At 48.7% G+C, this 20,462-nt stretch overlaps 2 protein-coding genes across 5 annotated transcripts in view; one reads left to right on the forward strand and one right to left on the reverse strand.

The window, feature by feature from the left end:
- The first annotated feature begins 7,914 nt into the window (after positions 1-7,914).
- Positions 7,915-18,835, forward strand: ARAF (A-Raf proto-oncogene, serine/threonine kinase). Of its 3 annotated transcripts, none has more exons than XM_065538529.2 (16): positions 7,915-7,972; positions 9,611-9,765; positions 9,929-10,032; positions 11,818-11,920; positions 12,006-12,160; positions 12,273-12,371; positions 13,650-13,806; positions 13,910-13,937; positions 14,012-14,157; positions 14,256-14,458; positions 15,760-15,936; positions 16,029-16,075; positions 16,582-16,700; positions 16,936-17,067; positions 17,898-18,032; positions 18,255-18,835. In XM_065538529.2, the coding sequence occupies exons 2-16, from the start codon at positions 9,670-9,672 to the stop codon at positions 18,387-18,389; spliced, it is 1,836 nt and encodes a 611-aa protein (XP_065394601.1). In that variant the 5' UTR covers positions 7,915-7,972; positions 9,611-9,669; the 3' UTR covers positions 18,390-18,835. The 3 variants fall into 3 exon arrangements, with proteins under 3 accessions (XP_065394601.1, XP_005593485.2, XP_073886059.1); XM_005593428.5 differs by having other exon boundaries at positions 13,665-13,806; XM_074029958.1 differs by lacking the exon at positions 12,006-12,160 and having other exon boundaries at positions 13,665-13,806.
- Positions 18,830-20,462, reverse strand: part of SYN1 (synapsin I) — a 50,204-nt gene continuing 48,571 nt past the window's right edge. The window contains exon 13 of one of the 2 annotated variants that reach the window (XM_005593427.5): positions 18,830-19,863. In XM_005593427.5, the coding sequence (XP_005593484.1) occupies positions 19,836-19,863 (28 nt within the window). In that variant the 3' untranslated portion in view covers positions 18,830-19,835. Of the gene's footprint in view, positions 19,902-20,462 lie in introns of both variants that reach the window. The other variant, XM_005593426.5, reaches the window with a different exon arrangement.

A 20,462-nucleotide genomic window follows, 5' to 3' on the forward strand; every position in this document is an offset into this window, starting at 1 on the left:
TCAATTCCCCTCTTTCAAAAGCTGATAGAGCAAGTAAGCTAAAAAAAAGTCGACAAGGATTTAGTTGATGTGAACAACATTGTATTAGTTTGCTAGGGCTACCATAACTAAATACCACAGACTGAATGGCTTAAACAACACAAATTTATTTTCTTCTAATTCTAAAGCTGGAAGTTCAAGATCAAGGTGTCAGCAGTTTTTGTTCCTCCTGAGCCCTTGCTCCTTGGCTTACAGATGGCCACCTTCTTGCTGTGTCCTCACATGGCCTTTTTTTCTGTGCACTTGTGCCCCTGCTGTGTCTTTCTCTTCTTTTTTATTGGGGGGGGGCGGGGGTTCAAGTTCTCACTCTGTCACCCAGGCTGAAGTGCAGTAGTGCGATCATAGCTCACTGTAACCTTAAAGTGTTGGGCTCAAGTGATCCTCCCACCTCAGCCTCCTGGGAAGCAGGGACCAGAGGTGCACACCCCAATGCCCAGCTAATTAAAAAAAAATTTTTTTTGTAGAGATGGGACCTCACTATGTTGCCCAGGTTGGTCTTCAACTCCTGGCCTCAAGTGGTTCTCCCACCTCGCTGCCTAAGGTGCTGGGATTACAGGCATGAGTCATTCCACCCCACCTCTTCCTCTTCTTTTTTTTTTTTTGAGTTTTGCTCTTGTCGACCAGGCTGGAGTGCAATAGCGCGATCTTGGCTCACTGCAACCTCTGCCTCCCAGGTTCAAGTGATTCTCCTGTCTTGGCCTCCCATAGTGCTGGGATTACAGGTGTGAGCCACCACACCCAGCCTTCCTCTTCTTATAAGAACACCAATCCTATTGGATTAGGACCCCACTATTATGAACTCATTTAACCTTAATTTCCTCTTTTAAAGGCCCTATCTCAAAATACAGTCACACTGGGGTTAAGGCTTCAACATATAATTTTTGGGGAAACACAATTTAGTCCATAACAAACACTACTGACCAGCACTGGCTGACCTGGGTACCTGCAGGCCACCAGGATTGCTAAAACATCTGTCAATGTTGTGACTGAACCTTCTGAAATGAAACTAGCCTTCATTTTGGATTCTTGGAGTGTTTATTCTTGTGTAATCTTATCAGTGTCCTTGAACTTGGGTCATTCAACAAGTACTGCCAAGGGACATAGATATTTGCTTTGATACTTTAATAGTTTCAATGGTGATGACAGTGATAACAGGAACAGCTAATAAGTACTACAGTCACTACGCATCAGGCATTCTGTAAAGTTTGATGCAGATTAGTTCACAGAATCTTACAAGAACCCTATGATGAAAATACTTTTAGAAAATACTAAAGATGTTAAAGCATATAATCAGTTGACTTAAAGTTAAAAAAAATTCTAAAGATGAAACTGAGACACCAAGAGGAGAAACAGCTTGTCCAAGGTCGCACAGTTATTAATACATAGCAGGACCTGAGGATATTCATACACTCTAACTAGGTAAGTGGTCAAGTATTAAGGCATTCTGGGTAACTTCAGAATTGATTTTCTCATACCACATGATAGTAGGCAACATTTACATGGGTGACAAAAACTATTGCAAGTTATTTTATACTATATACAGAGAGGACTACATATGCATATTATATCAATAATGACACAGCAAAGACAACATGTGGTTCACTTGTCCAGAAAAAATGAAAATTATTTGGAGTATATTCGAAATTTCGTTTACAATCATTTTATAAATTGAATCAAAATTTATTAAATATGGATGATGTAAACCGACAGATATTACACTTTTTTTTTTCACCTACGATGGGTGGTGAAACCCATGGTGGGTCAGTGTATATGTGCTTAGAATAAATGTGTAAACCTTGAGAAAATTTTTACAAAGTGCATTTCTGATTGAAACCAAAAGTAGACATTTCAGAATTACTTGCTTGGTGGAAATTGCTTTTTATTTGTTTAATTAATTACACTTTAAAAATAATTGCTGACCATACTGAATTGCAATCCCTACCAAGGGAGCTACCAGGGAGGAAGAGAGGTGTCTGTCACTGTCTATGGCATCTTAAAGGTGGCCTGCACTGCTCAGTGTTTGTTTATGGGTTCATACTGATCTCTTTGCTTAACTATTTTCCTATTTGAGAAATAAGCATACTTAGCGCAGAATGTCCTCATCAGAGTAAATCTTTAATAATAAAATTATACGACTATTATTTGATTTAATCATGTTTTTCCACTCATCTGATCCTTGGGTTTGGAAATGGAAAATATATCAGCCGGCACTTTTTTTTTTTTTTTTTGACGGAGTCTCGCTCTGTCACCCAGGCTGGAGTGCAATGGCGCTATCTTGGCTCACTGCAAACTCCGCCTCCCGAGTTCACGCATTCTCCTGCCTCAGCCTCCCGAGTAGCTGGGACTACAGGCGTCCGCCACCACACCCGGCTAATTTTTTTTTTGTTTGTTTTTTTGTTTTTTTTGTTTGTTTGTTTTTTGTTTTTTGTTTTTTGAGATGGAGTCTGGCTCTGTCACCCAGGCTGGAGTGCAGTGGCCAGATCTCAGCTCCCTGCAAGCTCCGCCTCCCGGGTTTACGCCATTCTCCTGCCTCAGCCTCCTGAGTAGCTGGGACTACAGGCGCCCGCCACCTCGTCCGGCTAGTTTTTTTGTATTTTTTAGTAGAGACGGGGTTTCACCGTGTTCGCCAGGATGGTCTCGATCTCCTGACCTCGTGATCCACCCATCTCGGCCTCCCAAAGTGCTGGGATTACAGGCTTGAGCCACCGCGCCCGGCCTTTTTTTGTATTTTTAATAGAGACGGGGTTTCACTTGTGTTAGCCAGGATAGTCTTGATCTCCTGACCTCGTGATCCACCCGCCTCGGCCTCCCAAAGTCAGCCTGCACTTTTGTTTAATTTTATGAAAATATGGAGGTACCCTATATAACATATAATGAACTTAAAAAAAATAATTAAACAAGCCAGGCGTGGTGGCTCACGCCTGTAATCCTAGCACTTTGTGAGGCCGAGGCAGGCGTATTGCTTGAGCTCAGGAGTTCAAGACCAGCCTGGGCAACACGGTGAAACCCCGTCTCTACTAAAATACAAAATATTAACCGGACGTGGCGGCGGGCGCCTGTAGTCCCAGCTACTCAGGAGGCTGGCGCAGGAGAATCGCTTGAACCGGGGAGGTGGAAGTTGCAATGAGCAGAGATCTCGCCACCGCACTCCAGCCTGGGCAACGGAGCGAGACTCCGTCTCCAAAAAAAGAACTCTGTCGGTTAAATGGTGTGTTTTTCATAGGGATAGCACATTGAAATTACTACTCAATGAATTTTGCTAAGAAAGACTTTTTAATAAGAACAGTTAAAAAGTCATGGTTAAATTCACTTAGTTGTAAATTTCCTACACCTCTCCCCTCCAGGGTTGTATATTAAAAATCCCTTCCAGGAATGTACAGAAGTGGAAACTTCCACATTCTACTTTTATTAAGGATTTCGATAGAACAATTACTGTTGCCTCATCACTAATTTAAAAGCAACATTAAGTTCCTGGTTTGTAGCCGGTCTCAGGCCCACACACCTCCCATTGGCCACCCCCTGTTCATAGCTATTGGTCTGTCAGTGGCTCCGTGGTGAAGTAGAGCCTATCAATGCCTGGGGTATCCCAAGGCCCGCCTTCCACTGCACTGCCATTGGCAGATCTCGCTGCCTGTTGGGGGACCTGGAGCGAATCGAGGCTCCCTGGGTTGGCAGAGAGGAGCTGGTGGTTGAGCGCCCTGAGTCAAACCTGTGTTCCCGGCCTCAGAGAAATGTGCACGCATGGTCATCTCCCCGGAAATGAACAGCTGAGAGGGCGGCGGTGGGATGGGGTCCCAGAGATGGCGCTCTCCAGGCCGCAGCAGGGGCCGGCGAGGTCGGCGGCTTTGGGAAATGAGAGTGGCACGTTTTAGAGGAGGTCTCCAGGCAGGCAGGACTGCTGGGTGGATCTGGGATTCCTTAAGGAGGTGCCCATGGCCGCACCCTTGTTAAACACTTTTTATCTAACGAAGCACTCTCTCCTTTTCCCCTACGGTGAGGGCAGCCTGAACCTTAATGTCTTCAGCTATAAAAGTAGCACTACAACGGCAGTCGGCGAACACTTGAGATTTAAAAAAATTTTCAGGCATGTTTCTGAGACTTTAAAATGAACAACAATAAAAATCAACAAGTACTTTGATAGCTTTACATTTTTTTCCAGATGGATAATTACAAGGGGGATGTCAGAGAACTATAATCAGCTAGTTTGGGTTTTAATTTTTGTTTTAATACATGGTACTTCTAATGGTTTAAATATGGTGGTGATGATAATGATAAAAAATCAAGAAGGTCAGGCGCTGTGACATGCGTCTGTGGTCCCAGCTTTCTGGGAGGATCGCTTGAGCCCAGGAGGTCGAGGCTGCAGTGAGCTGTGATTGCACCACTGCACTCCAGCCTGGGTGACAGAGCGAGACCCTGTCGCAAAACCAAACCAAACCTAAATCACTTTAAAGGCCTTCATGCTTTAAAGTGTCAGGTACCTGTAAGGTACTTGGCTGAAGTGCCAGTTGAGATGGGTGTGAAGTGAGTCTATGAGTTCTTGGGGGAGAAAGCATTGCCTTTGAGTGGGCTGTGTCCCCTACCCTTCCCCTCCTTCCCCCTATCCTGCGAAAGCAACGAGCTTTTGCTGGCATTTTTCTCATCTTTTTATAAACGTTGAACGATGGAGCCAGAAGTCTGTCTTCAAATAATGCCTAGGAATTAAAGTTTTTAAACAATTTAAGTGAATTGAAATATAAAATGCACTCCCCTATTCCCCTCCCCAAAGCCCCTCACTGAGCTCCAAACAGGAGTTGTTCCTGACCCCACTGGCACTGAGGTGGTTGCCAGGACTCCTGCAGTGGGAGATGGAGATTCAGGGCTTAGGGATTTAATTTCAGAAAAAAAGAATTTTTTCAAAATAATTTCCCCAACCAGTAAGAATTTGTACAAACACAAACGTTTAGAATTATGTTTGAGGCCTTCTTTTTTTTTTCTTTTGCCACACAGTTCTTACTCTGGTATATTACACATAAAGCAAAATATATCCATTTTCAGTATAGAGTTCAATGAGGCCAGGCAAGGTGGCTCATGCCTGTAATCCCAGCACTTTGGGAGGCCGAGGTGGGAGGATCACTTGAGCCCAGGAATTCAAGACCAGCCTGGGCAACATAGTGAGACTCCATCTCTACAGAAAATATTAAAAATTAGCTGAGTGTGGTGGTGTGTGCCTGTAATCCCAGCTACTTGGGAGGCCGAGGTGGGAGAATTACTTAAGCCCAGGAAGTCAAGGCTGCAGTGAGCCATGATTGTGCCACTTCACTCCAGTCTGGGTGACAAAGCCAGACTCTGTCTCAAAAATAAAAAAAGATAATAATAAAAATAGAGTTCAATGAGTTCTGACAAATGCATACAGAACATTCCAATCACCTGCAAAAGTTCTTTAATGTACTTCCCAGTCATTCTCCCTCAAAACAACATCTAATGTGATTTCCTTCACTATAGATTAGTTTTGCCTGGTTTAGATTTCATACAGGTGGAATACAGTATTTCTCCTTTGTGTCTGGCTTTTTTCATTTGGCCCCATGTCTATGAGATTCATCTATGCTCTTCCTATATGTCAGTAATTTGTTCCCTTTCATTGCTGAGTAGTATTCCATAACCCCGTTGTTGTATTTCTTTGTCAGTTCTGTTTCTGGACACCTGGGCTGTTTCCAGTTTTTTGATATTATGAAAAAGCTAATCTGAACATTTGCATACAAGTTTTTGTGCAGATATACTGCAATAGTAGCATGTTGTAGCTGGCTCACCAGAGCAGATTTTGTGCATCTCTTTTAAATCTGGTTCAGCGACTGTCACATCAGTAGCCTGAAATAAGCCACGGGGACAGTACAAATTAGAGCCATTTTCTTCCTGGAGAGTTGGTTGTTAAACATTTACCAGCACACCATTGGACACGTGTTTTCATTTCTCTAGAGTAAATACCTAGGAGTGAGATTGCTGAATTGCATGGCAGGTCTATGTTTAATTTTATATGAAACTGCCAAACTGTTTCTAAAGTGCTTGTGCCACTTTACACTCCCAATAGCAATGTATGAAAGTTCCAATTGCTCTACATTCTCATCAATACGTAGTATTGTCAGTCTTTTTAATTTTAGCCATTGGAGTTGGGCATGGTGGCTCACGCTTATAATCCTAGAGTGTTGGGAGAACGAGACCAGGAGCTTGACACCAGCCTGGGCAACATAGTGAGATTCTGTCTCTCTAAAAATTTTATTTAGCCATTAAATGGTGAAGATTCAAATAGAAAAGTGGAGTTGGGGCCAGGTGTGGTGGCTCAAGCCTGTAATCCCAGCACTTTGGGAGGCCGAGGTGGGCAGATCACTTAAGGTCAGGAGTTTGAGACCAGCCTGGCCAACATAGTGAAATCCTGTCTCTACTAAAACTATAAAAATTAGCCGGGCATGGTGGTGGGCGCCTGTGGTCCCAGCTACTCAAGAAGCTGAGTTACCCAACTGATTTTTTTTTTTTTTTTTTTTTTGCATTTTTACTAGAGACGGGGTTTCGCCATGTTGGCCAGGCTGGTCTTGAATTCCTGGCCTCAAGTGATCCGCCTGCCTTGGCCCCCCAAAGTTCTGGGATTACAGGCATCAGTCACCACACCCGGCAAGAATGGAAAGTTTTATTACTGAATAAGCACTGCACCAGACTGTGATGCACATCACAAACAATCGGCTAAAGAGGTTTCAAAGACAAAAGAAATCTCATCCGTTTATGTAACAGGCAGATACAGCCCATTACAAACATATTCTCAAACAGTAACTTGTGCTCAAGTAAGAAACTTGACAGCACCATTTGGTACACATACTTCATCCCAAATTCACCTAGTAATTGGTGCGGCTATCTGTGTTAGTTAATTGCCTTTATCCAAAGGAAAACGAAAACTCGTATCTTTATGACAAGCAGGTAATAACTTGAAGCCAGGCACGCAGATCAAATTCCCATGAAGACGGGAAGACAGGGGTGCTATTTTCATTGATGTTTACATTTCATCAAAGAGATGGCTACGAGGCTCTTAAGAAAAACATTCCGGGGTTGTAAAACTGGCAAGAGATCTAGCATTTTAAAAGACTTACATCTCAAAGGGACAGAGAAAATTTTACAGTTACAAGTTTTCTAAAGGAAATGCTCTAAGAGAGACGTCTCTCTCGACACCAGGGAAAATTCGATTTTTAAAAATTTGTGTTTACCCCACAGTACTTCCACACATTGACTGGCATCGTGCTCCATTCACCGCACTTCCCTCTTCACCTGGCCACCTGTGACTAGTTTTTCAAAATCCTAATCAACCCCATTCCTAAAGGAAGCCTCCCAGACAGAAGGCCGCCCCTCCTAGGGCCAGCCCCCCAACCCCCACCACACCAGAGACCCGCTGTCCTCAAAGGCTATGAACTACAGTCTCCTAGAGCCGGTGAACATCGCCGATCATTTGTTCTGATTCCAACCCATTTCAAAGATGGTAAAACTGAGACACAGGAAAATAATAAAAGGGTGCTTAGGGCACTGGCCCAAAAAGGGTACTTAAGGATTTCTCCGTCCAGATGCCAGAGCCCTAAGGTCAGCCCCAAATGACCTTAAAAAGTCCTGCTTTATTCGTCTATGCCACTATTGAGGTTAAAGCCCCAGGCACGCAGGTCTTGCCCCAACTGCGCCTGCGCGAGTCAGGACTTGCGCTTGCCCCCGATCTTGACGTTTCAGGCTGCCCCTCCTAATCCGGAACACGACTCACATTCCGTTGGTCTTGCCTTGACAGACGTGACCTTGATCCAATAAGAGTGGAAGGATGAGTCCCGCAGAGCCAATAACGAGAGTCCGAGAGACGGCGAAGGCGGACTCTGTGAGGAAACAAGAAGACAGGCCCAAGATGGAGGCGGCGGTGGCTGTAGCGGCGTGACAGGTGAGGGCGGACCCGGGAGGGCTCGGTTTCTGGAGCGGCTGCCGGGCACGGGCAGGGCGCCCGGACCGAAAGCTCAGCTCCAGGATGGCTGCGCCCGGGCCCCGGCGTCCCCCGCCCGGAACCGGAGGAGTGGTTTGACCCGGGGCGAGACCATCGTCGACAGCGGGGGTGGGGTGGGTAACAGGAATAGGCGGGCAAGGCTGCGGGTGATGGTTTCGCCCGCTGCTAGTGGTGGTGCGCCTGCGCAGAGCCGGAAGCCCTTTGGTAGGCGGGACCCTACCGACTGGTGCCGGGATTCCGTCTTAAACCCCCTAAGGTGTCCAATGACCTTTCCTTACCAACTGCGGGGAGTGTGTGGAAACGGGGTTCACTCCCCGGTTTCCTTATTCTGGATCAGTGTCTGACCCCCTGGGGGGGGGAGAATGTCAGGATTCTCGCCTCTGTAACCGCCTTCCATGATCCCCCATTCAGTTTACACCAGTAATGTGCCTGTGACCCCCTCACTGGTTGTCAAGGAGAATTTTGGAGCTCCCTCTTTACCTCCATTTTTCTCCCCGCAACACCATACCTTCCTTCTCCTTTTGCTATGACAGTGTCTGGTGATCCACCATTACCTCCCCAGTTTGGCTCGATGTCTGGTCATTTCCATTTCCACCCTTCTCCCCATTACAGTCCCTAGTGACACCTGTTACATCTCCCTTCCGCATAGTATGTAGTGACCCCCACCCATGAACTCCTCATCATAAAGTCTTGGGACTTCCATTAGCCACCTAACACGGTGTCTGTGGTCCTAACATCAACATTACACCCCAGGGCTTAGGGATGTCCACAGTGCCCTTTAAGGATATGTTTGGTGCAACCTCCATCTTCCCCACACTAAGGGCAATATCTCATGATCCTCTCTTTCCCATCACCCTGCCTGCGACTCCTCCCTCACCAGAGTATCTGGCACTTCCCCCGTTCTCTGTTAAAAAGGCAGGACACTTTGGGAGGCTGAGGCGGTGGATCACCTGAGGTCAGGAGTTTGAGACCAGCCTGGCCAACATGGTGAAACCCCATCTCAACTAAAAATACAAAAAATTAGCCAGGCGTGGTGGCACACGCCTGTAGTTCCAGCTACTAAGGAGGCTGAGGCGGGAGAATGGTTTGAACCTGGGAGGTGGAGGTTGCAGTGAGCTGAGACTGTGCCATTGCACTCCAACCTGGGCAACAAGAGCGAAACTCTGTCAAAGAAAAAAAAAAAAAAAACAACCAGGACATTCTGTTTGTGCTTCTTATGTACCTGACAGCTCAGTGCAGTGTGTATTGACTTCCCCATTAGTCCCCAGCACAGAGTCTTCTGTGCTCCTGTACCCTCCAGGACAGTATGCTCTGTCCCCCTTCCTTTTTCTCTCCCCGCCAACCCTGTGCAGTGAAGCTGAGACCTTGGCACTCATGAGTGAGAAAAGCAACAGGAGGGTCTGAGCAGAGGAGGAACTAGAAGGACTTCAGATGTGAGCAGGATCTCTTGGGCTGTCATGTGAAAATTAGGCTGCAGGGGGCGACAGGAGCCTGGACTTTGAATTTTATTTTGTCCCCTGCCACTTTGCTTCCAGACTCTCATTATTGGACCTCTGAATTCTGTCTGCCTTCTTGTAGGAGCCCCATGGCACCTGCCCAGCCCCACCTCAGCCCATCTTGACAAAATCTAAGGCTCCATGGAGCCACCACGGGGCCCCCCTGCCAATGGGGCCGAGCCGTCCCGGGCAGTGGGCACCGTCAAAGTGTACCTGCCCAACAAGCAACGCACGGTGGTGAGTCATGGAAGCGAAATGGCAGGGGCTGTGGATGGACCCAGTTGTAACTCTGGGATCAAAAGGGTGACAACGGTTGGGGGAGGCCTTTGCAAAAGGATGGGAACATCAACTGTGGCCTCTGTTGGGCAATGAGGACCCCTACATCTGCACATATACACAGGTGACTGTCCGGGATGGCATGAGTGTCTACGACTCTCTAGACAAGGCCCTGAAGGTGCGGGGTCTAAATCAGGACTGCTGTGTGGTCTACCGACTCATCAAGGGGTGAGTGTGGCAGCCCCACGCCCACCCACTGGGTGCCCCACCTCCCATCCCCTCCTCAGTCATTTGATTCCTTCTGTTCTTTATCACAGAGTCTTCCATTAGTCTTCCCTTAGTCTTTAGTCCCCCCTTATCTGCAGGGTACGTGTTCCAAGACCCCCAGTGGATGCTTGAAACCACAGATAGCACCGAACCCAATTGCTATCAGCCGGAACATGTTTCTATTCTTGTCTTCTACCCATAAATGTAATGCCTTTTCCGTCTTAACTAAGCATGTATCATGCACTCCGGCCATCGCTTTTGCAATATGAGGTATGACGTCAAAACTAGCATGAATTTATTTTTCCTTCTTCACAGTTCCAAAGATGGAAGATTCGGCCGGGCATGGTGGCTCACGCCTGTAATCCCAGCACTTTGGGAGGCCGAGACGGGTGGATCACAAGGTCAGGAGATCGAGACCATCCAGGCCGACACGGTGAAACCCCGTCTCTACTAAAAATACAAAAAAAAAAAAATTAGCCGGGCGTAGTGGCGGGCGCCTGTAGTCCCAGCTACTCGGGAGGCTGAGGCAGAAGAATGGTGAGAACTCAGGAGGCGGAGCTTGCAGTGAGCCGAGATCGCGCCACTGCACTCCAGCCTGGGCGACTGAGCGAGACTCTGTCTCAAAAAAAAAAAAAAAAGATGGAAGATTCTTTCTTACAGTAGATCTCAACAACCTCAGCATATGATTTTCTTTGCTTTCAAGTCAAGAACTTTTACCTTTTTGCCTAAAGGAAGCACTTTACAGCTTCTCTTTGGCATGTCCGAATTGCCACCAACACTACTGTGCTTTGGGGCCATTATTAAGTAAAATGGCGATCACTTGAAGACAGCCACTATGATATTGAGTCAGTTGTTTGATAACTGAGCAGGCTACTGAGTGATGGGTGGTAGCATAAACAGTGTGAATCTTCTAGATAAAGGGATGATTCACATCCTGGGTGGGATGGTGCAGGATTTCATCATGCTACTCAGAATGCACGCAATTTAAAACTTATGAATTGTTTATTTTTGCAATTTTCAATTTAATACTTTCCCACCCGGTTGACCACAGGTAACTGAAACCGTGGAGAGTGAAACCACAGATAAGGGAGGACTACTGTAGTTCAAGTAATCTATGAGTTCATCCATCTTTTGTTTTGTTACTTCATTGGTTCATTGGCCTGTAAGGTCAACCAACTCATTCTCCCCTGGACCCCAAGTCCTCACCCTGGTCCATCACTTCCTCCCAGATTTCATCTATTTTGTCCTTTCACGATGTCATGACTTCATCAGCTCTCTTCTTCCTCATTTTCCCCATTCTTTGTCTGCTGAGTTGGGTCTTGCTGACCTTATTTATTCCTCTCTCGTGGGGTTCCTTAATTTTTTATGCAGTTCACACAGTGCACTTTATTTGTTGTTTCAGTGCCTCCTCAGCCCCCTTTTCGGGGGCTGGCTTAGCGCTTCTAAGATGTAGTTGTTTAGTTTCATTTGCTTCTCCCCTTCCGTTTCAGAGCATGGACTCTTCACACCGTCCTGCCTCTCATTACTCTTGTGGCCCAGGGCCAGTCATTTTATCCCTCTGAGCCTGTTTCCCATCTGTAAAGTGGGGGCAAGGATAATGACTAATTCCTAGAGTTGCTATGATGAGAATTAAACTTGCCAGACATGACCCTGTGGGTAGCAGGCTTGGAGGGACTTGTGGCGGTTCCCTGCCTCACCATGGCCCCTGCCCACCCTCCCACTCATTCCTTTCCATGCCCCCTGCAGACGAAAGACAGTCACTGCCTGGGACACAGCCATTGCTCCCCTGGATGGCGAGGAGCTCATTGTCGAGGTCCTTGAAGATGTCCCGCTGACCATGCACAATTTTGTGAGTGCAGGGTGGATGGTGGGGGCGGATCATGGTGGGGAGTATCCTTGGCCAGGTCTCAAACTTCCCTGCTCTGCGGCATCAGGTACGGAAGACCTTCTTCAGCCTGGCATTCTGTGACTTCTGCCTTAAGTTTCTGTTCCATGGCTTCCGTTGCCAAACCTGTGGCTACAAGTTCCACCAGCATTGTTCCTCCAAGGTCCCCACAGTCTGTGTTGACATGAGTACCAACCGCCAACAGTGAGCCCAGCCTGGGGTGGGTGGGGGGATGGGGAGCACAGAGACCCAGCCACAAGGCCCTTACAGACAGCTGACCTGTGTCCCCTTACTTTATACCCTTCATGCCCTCAAGGTTCTACCACAGTGTCCAGGATTTGTCCGGAGGCTCCAGACAACATGAGGCTCCCTCGAACCGCCCCCTGAATGAGTTGCTAACCCCCCAGGGTCCCAGGTAGGGGTGCCTTAGCTGAAGGGCTACTGGGGGAGAAAAAGATCTGGGGACTCTTGTAGACCACAAGCCATACTTTATTCATTTGTTTACTTGACAAACATTTATTGAGCACCTACAAGTGTGAGTAAGGGCATGAAACTGGGACCTTGGGCAAGTCACCTGATTTCTCTGGGCCTCAGTTTTCTCATCTGTAAAGAGGGGATAATGATACTTTCTACCATATAAGGTTCTGCTGAGGATTAAATGAGTTAAGACATGTTCAGTGCCTAGAACAGGATCTGGTATAGTGTAAATAATCAGTTCTTTTTATTATTAATTATAAATATATTTATAAGCATCTAACTACTTTGCTAATTCTTCTAGTATAACCATACTCAAGCCTTTCCATTTTGAAATATGTATTATTTTATCATAAATTACTTCCCTTTTATTGCTTCTTTATGTTAAATATTATACAAAACTATAGCTATATTAAAATATATTATTGCTCTAATGTATATTTTATAATGTGCATATTTTATGGTATATTTATGTTATTGTATCATGTTGTATTACATAATGTTATATAATGTAGAACATCATACATGTTTATATGATACATAAAATAAAGTTAGGGTATTATATTATTTTAAATTATGAGTGTATATGCATTAATTACCTTTGAGTTTCATTTCAGGATAGTGAAGGGAACATTAACATATTTTTGTAACTACAATATGTTTAGCATATATCGTGTATAACGTATATATAACATAGAATATGGTAATATGTATACTTTAAAACATTGCTATTTTAATATAGATGATATGTATTATATAACATTTGAAGAGTACATGTAATTATAATATATAATTATAAAATATGGTACATTCCCCTTTCCCCACTGTCTGTGTGGCTTGCTATCCTGCCTGTAGGAGTTTACTCCAATGTCACCTCCTTCTCAGAGAATCCTTTCCTGACACTTTCTAGGAACACTTTGTGTCTCCTTATTTTGCTTTACTATTTTTCTTTATTGCACCTATCACCATCAGGCATATTATATATTTGTTTTTTATTTCAGCCCCACGAGGGCAAGAACTGTTATTTTGTTTTACAGTTTTATCTCCACCACCTAGAATGGTATCTGGCACACAGCAGGCACTCAATAAATGTTTCTTGAAGCAATGAATAATAGTACTGCCAGTGGACATTCGCTCTGTGTGAGCTAAATGCATGTTTATGGCTGGGGGTGGAGTGGGGGCTTTCTTGGTTCTCTGATTCCTGGCAGTGACTTCACAGCCTTTCGCCTGGCAGGCCTCACACTCAGCACTGTGACCCGGAGCACTTCCCCTTCCCTGCCCCGGCCAACGCCCCCCTGCAGCGCATCCGCTCCACATCCACTCCCAACGTCCATATGGTCAGCACCACGGCCCCCATGGACTCCAACCTCATCCAGGTTGGTGCTGTGGGGAACAATGCCAGGGACCACTGGGCAGAGGGGAGAGCCATTCCTGTTGGCCTCCATGCCCTCTTTTTGACTCCTGTCCCTCTTCTTCTAGCTCACTGGCCAGAGTTTCAGCACTGATGGTGAGTCCCCCGTGCCTGCACCCTGACCCCCGCTGCCCCACTTGCCTCCACTCATATCCTTTCTGCAACTGCAGCTGCCAGTAGTAGAGGAGGTGGTGATGGAACCCCCCGGGGGAGCCCCAGCCCAGCCAGCGTGTCCTCGGGGAGGAAGTCCCCACATTCCAAGTCACCAGCAGAGCAGCGTGAGCGGAAGTCTTTGGCCGATGACAAGAAGAAAGTGGTATGCTTGAGGGCGATCCTTTTGGGAGCACCAAGGCTGAGTGATGTGGGATGAGGGATGTGGGCAGGCCTCTTAGATGCCACCCATCTGGCCCACAGAAGAACCTGGGGTACCGGGACTCAGGCTATTACTGGGAAGTACCACCCAGTGAGGTGCAGCTGCTGAAGAGGATCGGGACGGGCTCGTTTGGCACCGTGTTTCGAGGGCGGTGGCATGGCGATGTGGCTGTGAAGGTGCTCAAGGTGTCCCAGCCCACAGCTGAGCAGGCCCAAGCTTTCAAGAATGAGATGCAGGTGCTCAGGTGAGGTGGCACATTTGCGTGGATGGGAGTGGCAGGCCCGGCCTTGGCACCTCTCTGGGAAGAGGCCATGCTTGGAGTGCTTCCTGGATATCACCTGTGTTTGTGTTGTTAAACCATCATCAGAAGTTGTTTCTTTCTGAAGGGCATCCCTTTCCCCTCTGGGAAATGGGTATGTTTAGAGGACCTGTGATCATGCAGTTGTTTGGGTTATTAATGAATGGCTCTGCCTCCAAAATGTGGGTCTTCTTATTTGCCGCTGCGAACTGGGTCTGGGTGTGGGCCACCATTCTCGTTACCGCATTGCCAGGAAGGCTTGCATCTTTCCTTCCCCTCTGCTTGGACTACAACGGTAATGTTCTATTTATAGTGTTGGTTCTTGTTATTCATTAATTCTAATGCCTTGATTTAAACAATATTATCATCACCATAATCTAATCATTGCTTATTTTTTATAATTGCTATAATATGTAATCAATACAGTATTCATCTAGTCATGCTAAGAAAGCCAGGTGTCTCCTTTTTGCTGCTATAGTTACTATGTAGTATAGTACTGTATACCTATATACTACAGGTAGTACTGGATAGCTTCTACCAACCCGGGGGATGCTGGCATGGGCTTTTCCTCTCTGTCAAATGGGCACAATTATGTTACAGAGAATAAGGTAGCTAATACAATGATCAGTTTTACAGTTGAGGAACCTGAGGCCCAGAGAGGTTAAATGTCCTTCCCAAGGTTGTACAGTGAGTACCTGGTGAGGCCTAGATTTGAAGATGAGTCCAGACTCCAAGCTCTTTACCTCTAAGCTTCTCATGGTGCTGAACAGGCTCTAATCATCACATATCACTGGTATTTTAATCCTGCATCTATCCATATTATATTGATACATCAATGAGGAAGGTTGGCATTCTACCTTCTCATCTGTGAGATGGTCACAGACCCAGGTAATGGTCGGAGTCAGAGGGGTGGGGGATGTTAATGATTAGAAATGCTGCTGTAGGCAGGGAGGGGGAGGGGCAGCAATTCCTCCCTCCTGCTTTTGTTGGGAGACTCGGATGGGGAAGCTCCGGATGGGGAAGCTTCGCATATAAGCCCACAGCAGAGAATCATAGCCCAGTAAACACATCTCACAAATTCATGAAATCTGGCAATGCTGTGGTCCTGAGTGCCCCAAAAGACAGGGTGAAAATGAATGACCGAAGAAGGTAAAGAACAGTGCCACTCCTGTTGTGACAGTAAGTCACAGTAAGTGACAGTCACTATTTTTCCTCCCCACCTCTGACATTGCCCTCCCTGCCTGCAGGAAGACGCGACATGTCAACATCTTGCTGTTTATGGGCTTCATGACCCGGCCGGGATTCGCCATCATCACACAGTGGTGTGAAGGCTCCAGCCTCTACCATCACCTGCATGTGGCCGACACGCGCTTCGACATGGTCCAGCTCATCGACGTGGCCCGGCAGACTGCCCAGGGCATGGAGTGAGCCTCCCAGCCTGGGGAGGGGTGGGGGGAAAGGGTGGGGGAAATGAGGTAACCCCCAGCCAATCCACCACCTGCCTCCACCCCCACAGCTACCTCCATGCCAAGAACATCATCCACCGAGATCTCAAGTCTAACAGTATCTGTCCCTGGACTGGGGTTGAGGGGGTGGGCGCAAGGGCTTAGAAGGATGCCTCTTGTGGGGGTTCTGGGAATTACAAAAGAGGGGCATGTGTCCCAGAGCTCCTTGCCAGGTGGCAGAACTGTGGCCAGCCAGGGGGCTTTAATGGCAGCCTGTTAGTCTGAAGTCAGAGGTGTGGCTGGTTCAGGTACCGTTCTTGGCAACTCTGGTTAGAGTCTGATGTGTGACAGTTGTGGAGGGCATTATGGTCAGCATCAGAGGCATAGTGAGTTCTGATGCCCTCCGAGGGGCTTCCTGTTCAGAGTCAACAGCGGGGCTGAGTGTGGGGGGCACTAGCAGGCATTCCCTGGCCATGTCAAGGTTCTAGATAGTTGGTGTGATATTAAGGGGCTCCTGGTCAGGATCAGAGGGATGAGTGGTATAAGGGCACCAATAGGAACCTCCCAGGCAGGGTGAGAGGCATGGCTATTAGGAGTCCCTGTAGTGGTCCTTGACCCTGGCGGACATCTTCCTACATGAGGGGCTCACGGTGAAGATCGGTGACTTTGGCTTGGCCACAGTGAAGACTCGATGGAGTGGGGCCCAGCCCTTGGAGCAGCCCTCAGGCTCTGTGCTGTGGATGGTGAGTTGGGCCAGGCTGGATGGGGGGTACGTGGGGATGTAGGCTCCAGGATTGGGGTGTGTGGGGCCGAGTGGGAACGGGGATGCCTGTGCCAGGTGTGGGTGTCTGGACTCCTCACGTCCCACCTCATGTGGGTGGCTCTGAGTTGTACGCTGTGTGGCCAGTGGGATCTGGGACTGTGGACCAGCCATTTGCTGACCTCTGTGGTCCCCCTGCCTGGTCTGGCCTGTTGTAGGCAGCTGAGGTGATCCGTATGCAGGACCCGAACCCCTACAGCTTCCAGTCAGATGTCTATGCCTACGGGGTTGTGCTCTACGAGCTCATGACTGGCTCACTGCCTTACAGCCACATTGGCTGCCGTGACCAGGTGAGCCCCACACCTTACCCACAGTTCCCTGGGCTGACGGATCCCCTCAGGCATCCATACCCCACATCCCCTCCTTTTTGCACTGATGAATGCCACCCTTTCCCCAGAAACCTAAAATTTTGTGGGATAAAGACTCCCAGAATCCCTTGGGCTCCAGACACCTACAATAAATTCTCCCCTACCCCAACTTCCCTCTTCTCACATCCACAGCCCTCTGGGACAAAAATCCTCGAAGTCCAGAATACCCCGAATCTCTATACCTAGAATCCCCCAAGGCCCCCACATACCCCAAAGCCCTCTATATCCCTAGATGCCTATAGTCCTCTGCTCTGGGTACTCAAAATCCCCCAGATCTCATTTCTCCCAGCATCCCATTTCTCCCCAGAAACAGAGCCCCTTTGTGCTTCTGGAATAGTCACAGGCACTCACAGTCACCTAGGCCTTCAGGTATCTAGCAGGCCTCAGGGCCGGGGTACCTAGAACCCTCTAGGCCTCAGACCCGCACAGAAGTACAAGCTCCCCCAGACCCAGAACTCCATGTTTCCCTGAGACTCAGTACTTTCCAGGTCCCTAAGCCTCCTAGAAACTCGTGGGCCTATAATCCTCTGAGCCCCAGATACCTACAAACCTGAACCCCAAATTTGAATCCCTCTGTTCTGAAAGCAGAGAATCCTCCCAAGTCCTCAGCGATGGAGAATCCTCTGGGCCCCGATACTGACAGTACCCCAGTTCGCTAAAAATAAACCTCCCAAGCCCCTCAATACAAAATTCCTTGGGCCTCCCAGCCCCTGACCCCAGATCACCCCTTTCCTGCCCCCCTCTGCCCCCAGATTATCTTTATGGTGGGCCGTGGCTATCTGTCCCCGGACCTCAGCAAAATCTCTAGCAACTGCCCCAAGGCCATGCGGCGCCTGCTGTCTGACTGCCTCAAGTTCCAGCGGGAGGAACGGCCCCTCTTCCCCCAGGTGGGCTGGGTAGGAGGGCTGGACACCTTGGGTGGGTGACTCTGGGATGGAGGAAGACTGAGATGGAGGCAGATGTGAATGTGAAAGCTCAGAGGTTGTGTGTGTGTGTGTGTGTGTGTGTGTGTGTGTGTGTGTGTGTGTTTCCCCATGAGGCTGGGGCCTGGGGCTGTTGGGATGCCCATAGGGCTCTGGACACCCCTCCTCACCCCCACCTGCCCTCAGATCCTGGCCACAATTGAGCTGCTGCAACGGTCACTCCCCAAGATTGAGCGGAGTGCCTCGGAACCCTCCTTGCACCGCACCCAGGCTGATGAGTTGCCTGCCTGCCTACTCAGCGCAGCCCGCCTTGTGCCTTAGGCCCTGCCCAAGCCACCGGGGAGCCAGTCTCAGCCCTCCACGCCAAGGAGCCTAGCCCACCAGCCAATCAATGTTCGTCTCTGCCCTGATGCTGCCTCAGGATCCCCCATTCCCCACCCTGGGAGATGAGGGGGGTCCCCATGTGCTTTTCCAGTTCTTCTGGAATTGGGGTCCCCCAAAGACTGAGCCCCCTGCCTCCTCCATCATTTGGTTTCCTCTTGGCTTTGGGGATACTTCTAAATTTTGGGAGCTCCTCCATCTCCAATGGCTGGGATTTGTGGCAGGGATTCCACTCAGAACCTCTCTGGAATTTGTGCCCGATGTGCCTTCCACTGGATTTTGGGGTTCCCAGCACCCCATGTGGATTTTGGGGGGTCCCTTTTGTGTCTCCCCCGCCATTCAAGGACTCCCCTCTTTCTTCACCAAGAAGCACAGAATTCTGCTGGGCCTTTGCTTGTTTATTTTGTTTCCCGACTCTTCTCTTGGGGTTCAGAGCCGCTGAGGGGTGGGATGAGTCCAGGCAAGGAGTGGAGGTCAGGGGGAGGTGCGGACCACATAAACAGCGTCACTGCACGCATCACCACAGGCGGCACGATGAACGAGGACCACATATGCCAAGCACGGCACAAGAGGAGGCCACGTCAGTCACAGACACAGACATCACGGCAAAGGTGGGGAAGCGGAGACCACTGGCCTTCCGTGTGCAAAGGATTCTGGGAAGATGAGTGGAATTTGCATATTTAAAGACAGCTGTCAGAGGCAGGAAACTGGGGAGGGAGTCCCTGGGGGAACGGAGGGGTCCTGGAAGTGGGAGGAGCTCCCAAGGTATTGAATGAGGTTGAGGGGGCTGGTGTTGGGTGGCATTTGAAGATGTGGATCTTCAGAGGGATGGAAGATCCATGGGAAGAGGCTCAACAGTAGGGGTTTCTTGAGGATTTGGAAAATTCTGATGGGAAATAGGTGTGCTGGAGAGATTTGGGACCAAAAATAGGGTTTTCCAGGAACTTCAGGGCTCCAGGAAGGGATTTTGCAATGGGTTGCCTGGTATTTGGGCACTTCCAGGAAGGAAAAGGCCCTCTGGGGAAACCAGGGTCGGAGGTCTTCAGGAATCTGGAGGTCCTAAAACAGAAGTAGATCTTGAAGTGACCAGGAGTGGGGTTCTAAAAGGACTTGGGGATTCCACATGTGAGAACTGGATTTAGGGCCAGGAGGAGTCAGGTTTCTCAAGGTACTCAGGGATCTTGAGGAATGAGAGGTGGAATCTTGGAGAACCGGGAGATGGGTTCTCAAGGGATGTGGAGACTCCAAAAGTGAGAAATGGATTCAGGGCCCAGAGAAGGGTTGCCCAGGGATTTTGGGGTTCTCAGTGTGGGGTATCAGTCGGAGAAGAGGCTGGCGAAAGACTTCCTCAGGCTGCGGATGGTCTCAGCTTTCACCTCGTCCTGGCTAAGGCTGGGCCTGGGCGGGGCTGGCTCTGGAAGGTTGAAGGCATTGGTCAGAGACTGGGATTTGCTAGAGAGAGACAAGGTGGAGGCGTGGGAGGAAGGGGGAAGAGGAAGGGGAGGAAGGGGAGAGAAACACAACGTTACCCCAGGCCCGGCCCCAGCCCTGCCCCTCTGATTCTGGGGCTGTGCCTGTGACCTCCCCACCCGCCACCATGGGCCTGGACCCTAACAGGTTCTCAAGGCTGGGAGGACTCAGGTGGAGTGGGTGGAGTCCTGGGCCAGGGAGGCGAGATCTGGGACAGGCTGGGAGGACTTGGATCCAGGGTGAAGTGTGGGATTCATGGGAAGAGTCCTGGGCAGAAGCTTCTCTGAATTCTTGGCTAGTTTGATACAAAGGGGAAGATGAGCAGGGAGGTTTCCAGTCTAAGGGTGAGGTGTCCAGGAGGGCCTAGGAAGGGCTTGGACCAAGGACAGGCTGTTGAGCAAGTCAGCCTAAGGCAGAGCAACTGGGTGGGGCAGGGAGGACGTCTGAGCTGGAGTGGGAGTTGGAATGGACCAGAAGAAGCAGATGGTTGATGATTCTCAGGGAGACTGAGATAGGCCAGAAGGATGTGGAGAAGGAGGAAAA

This window comes from Macaca fascicularis, chromosome X, assembly GCF_037993035.2.
Source record: "Macaca fascicularis isolate 582-1 chromosome X, T2T-MFA8v1.1".
NCBI lineage: Eukaryota > Metazoa > Chordata > Mammalia > Primates > Cercopithecidae > Macaca > Macaca fascicularis.

Excerpts from the sequence above, each read along its gene's own strand:
- ARAF (XM_065538529.2), top strand. The coding sequence starts at position 9,670 with ATGGAGCCACCACGGGGCCCCCCTGCCAATGGGGCCGAGCCGTCCCGG. Across the intron at positions 10,033-11,817 it reads GTCTACCGACTCATCAAGGG|ACGAAAGACAGTCACTGCCT; the intron begins GTGAGTGTGGCA and ends TGCCCCCTGCAG. Across the intron at positions 14,459-15,759 it reads AATGAGATGCAGGTGCTCAG|GAAGACGCGACATGTCAACA; the intron begins GTGAGGTGGCAC and ends CCCTGCCTGCAG.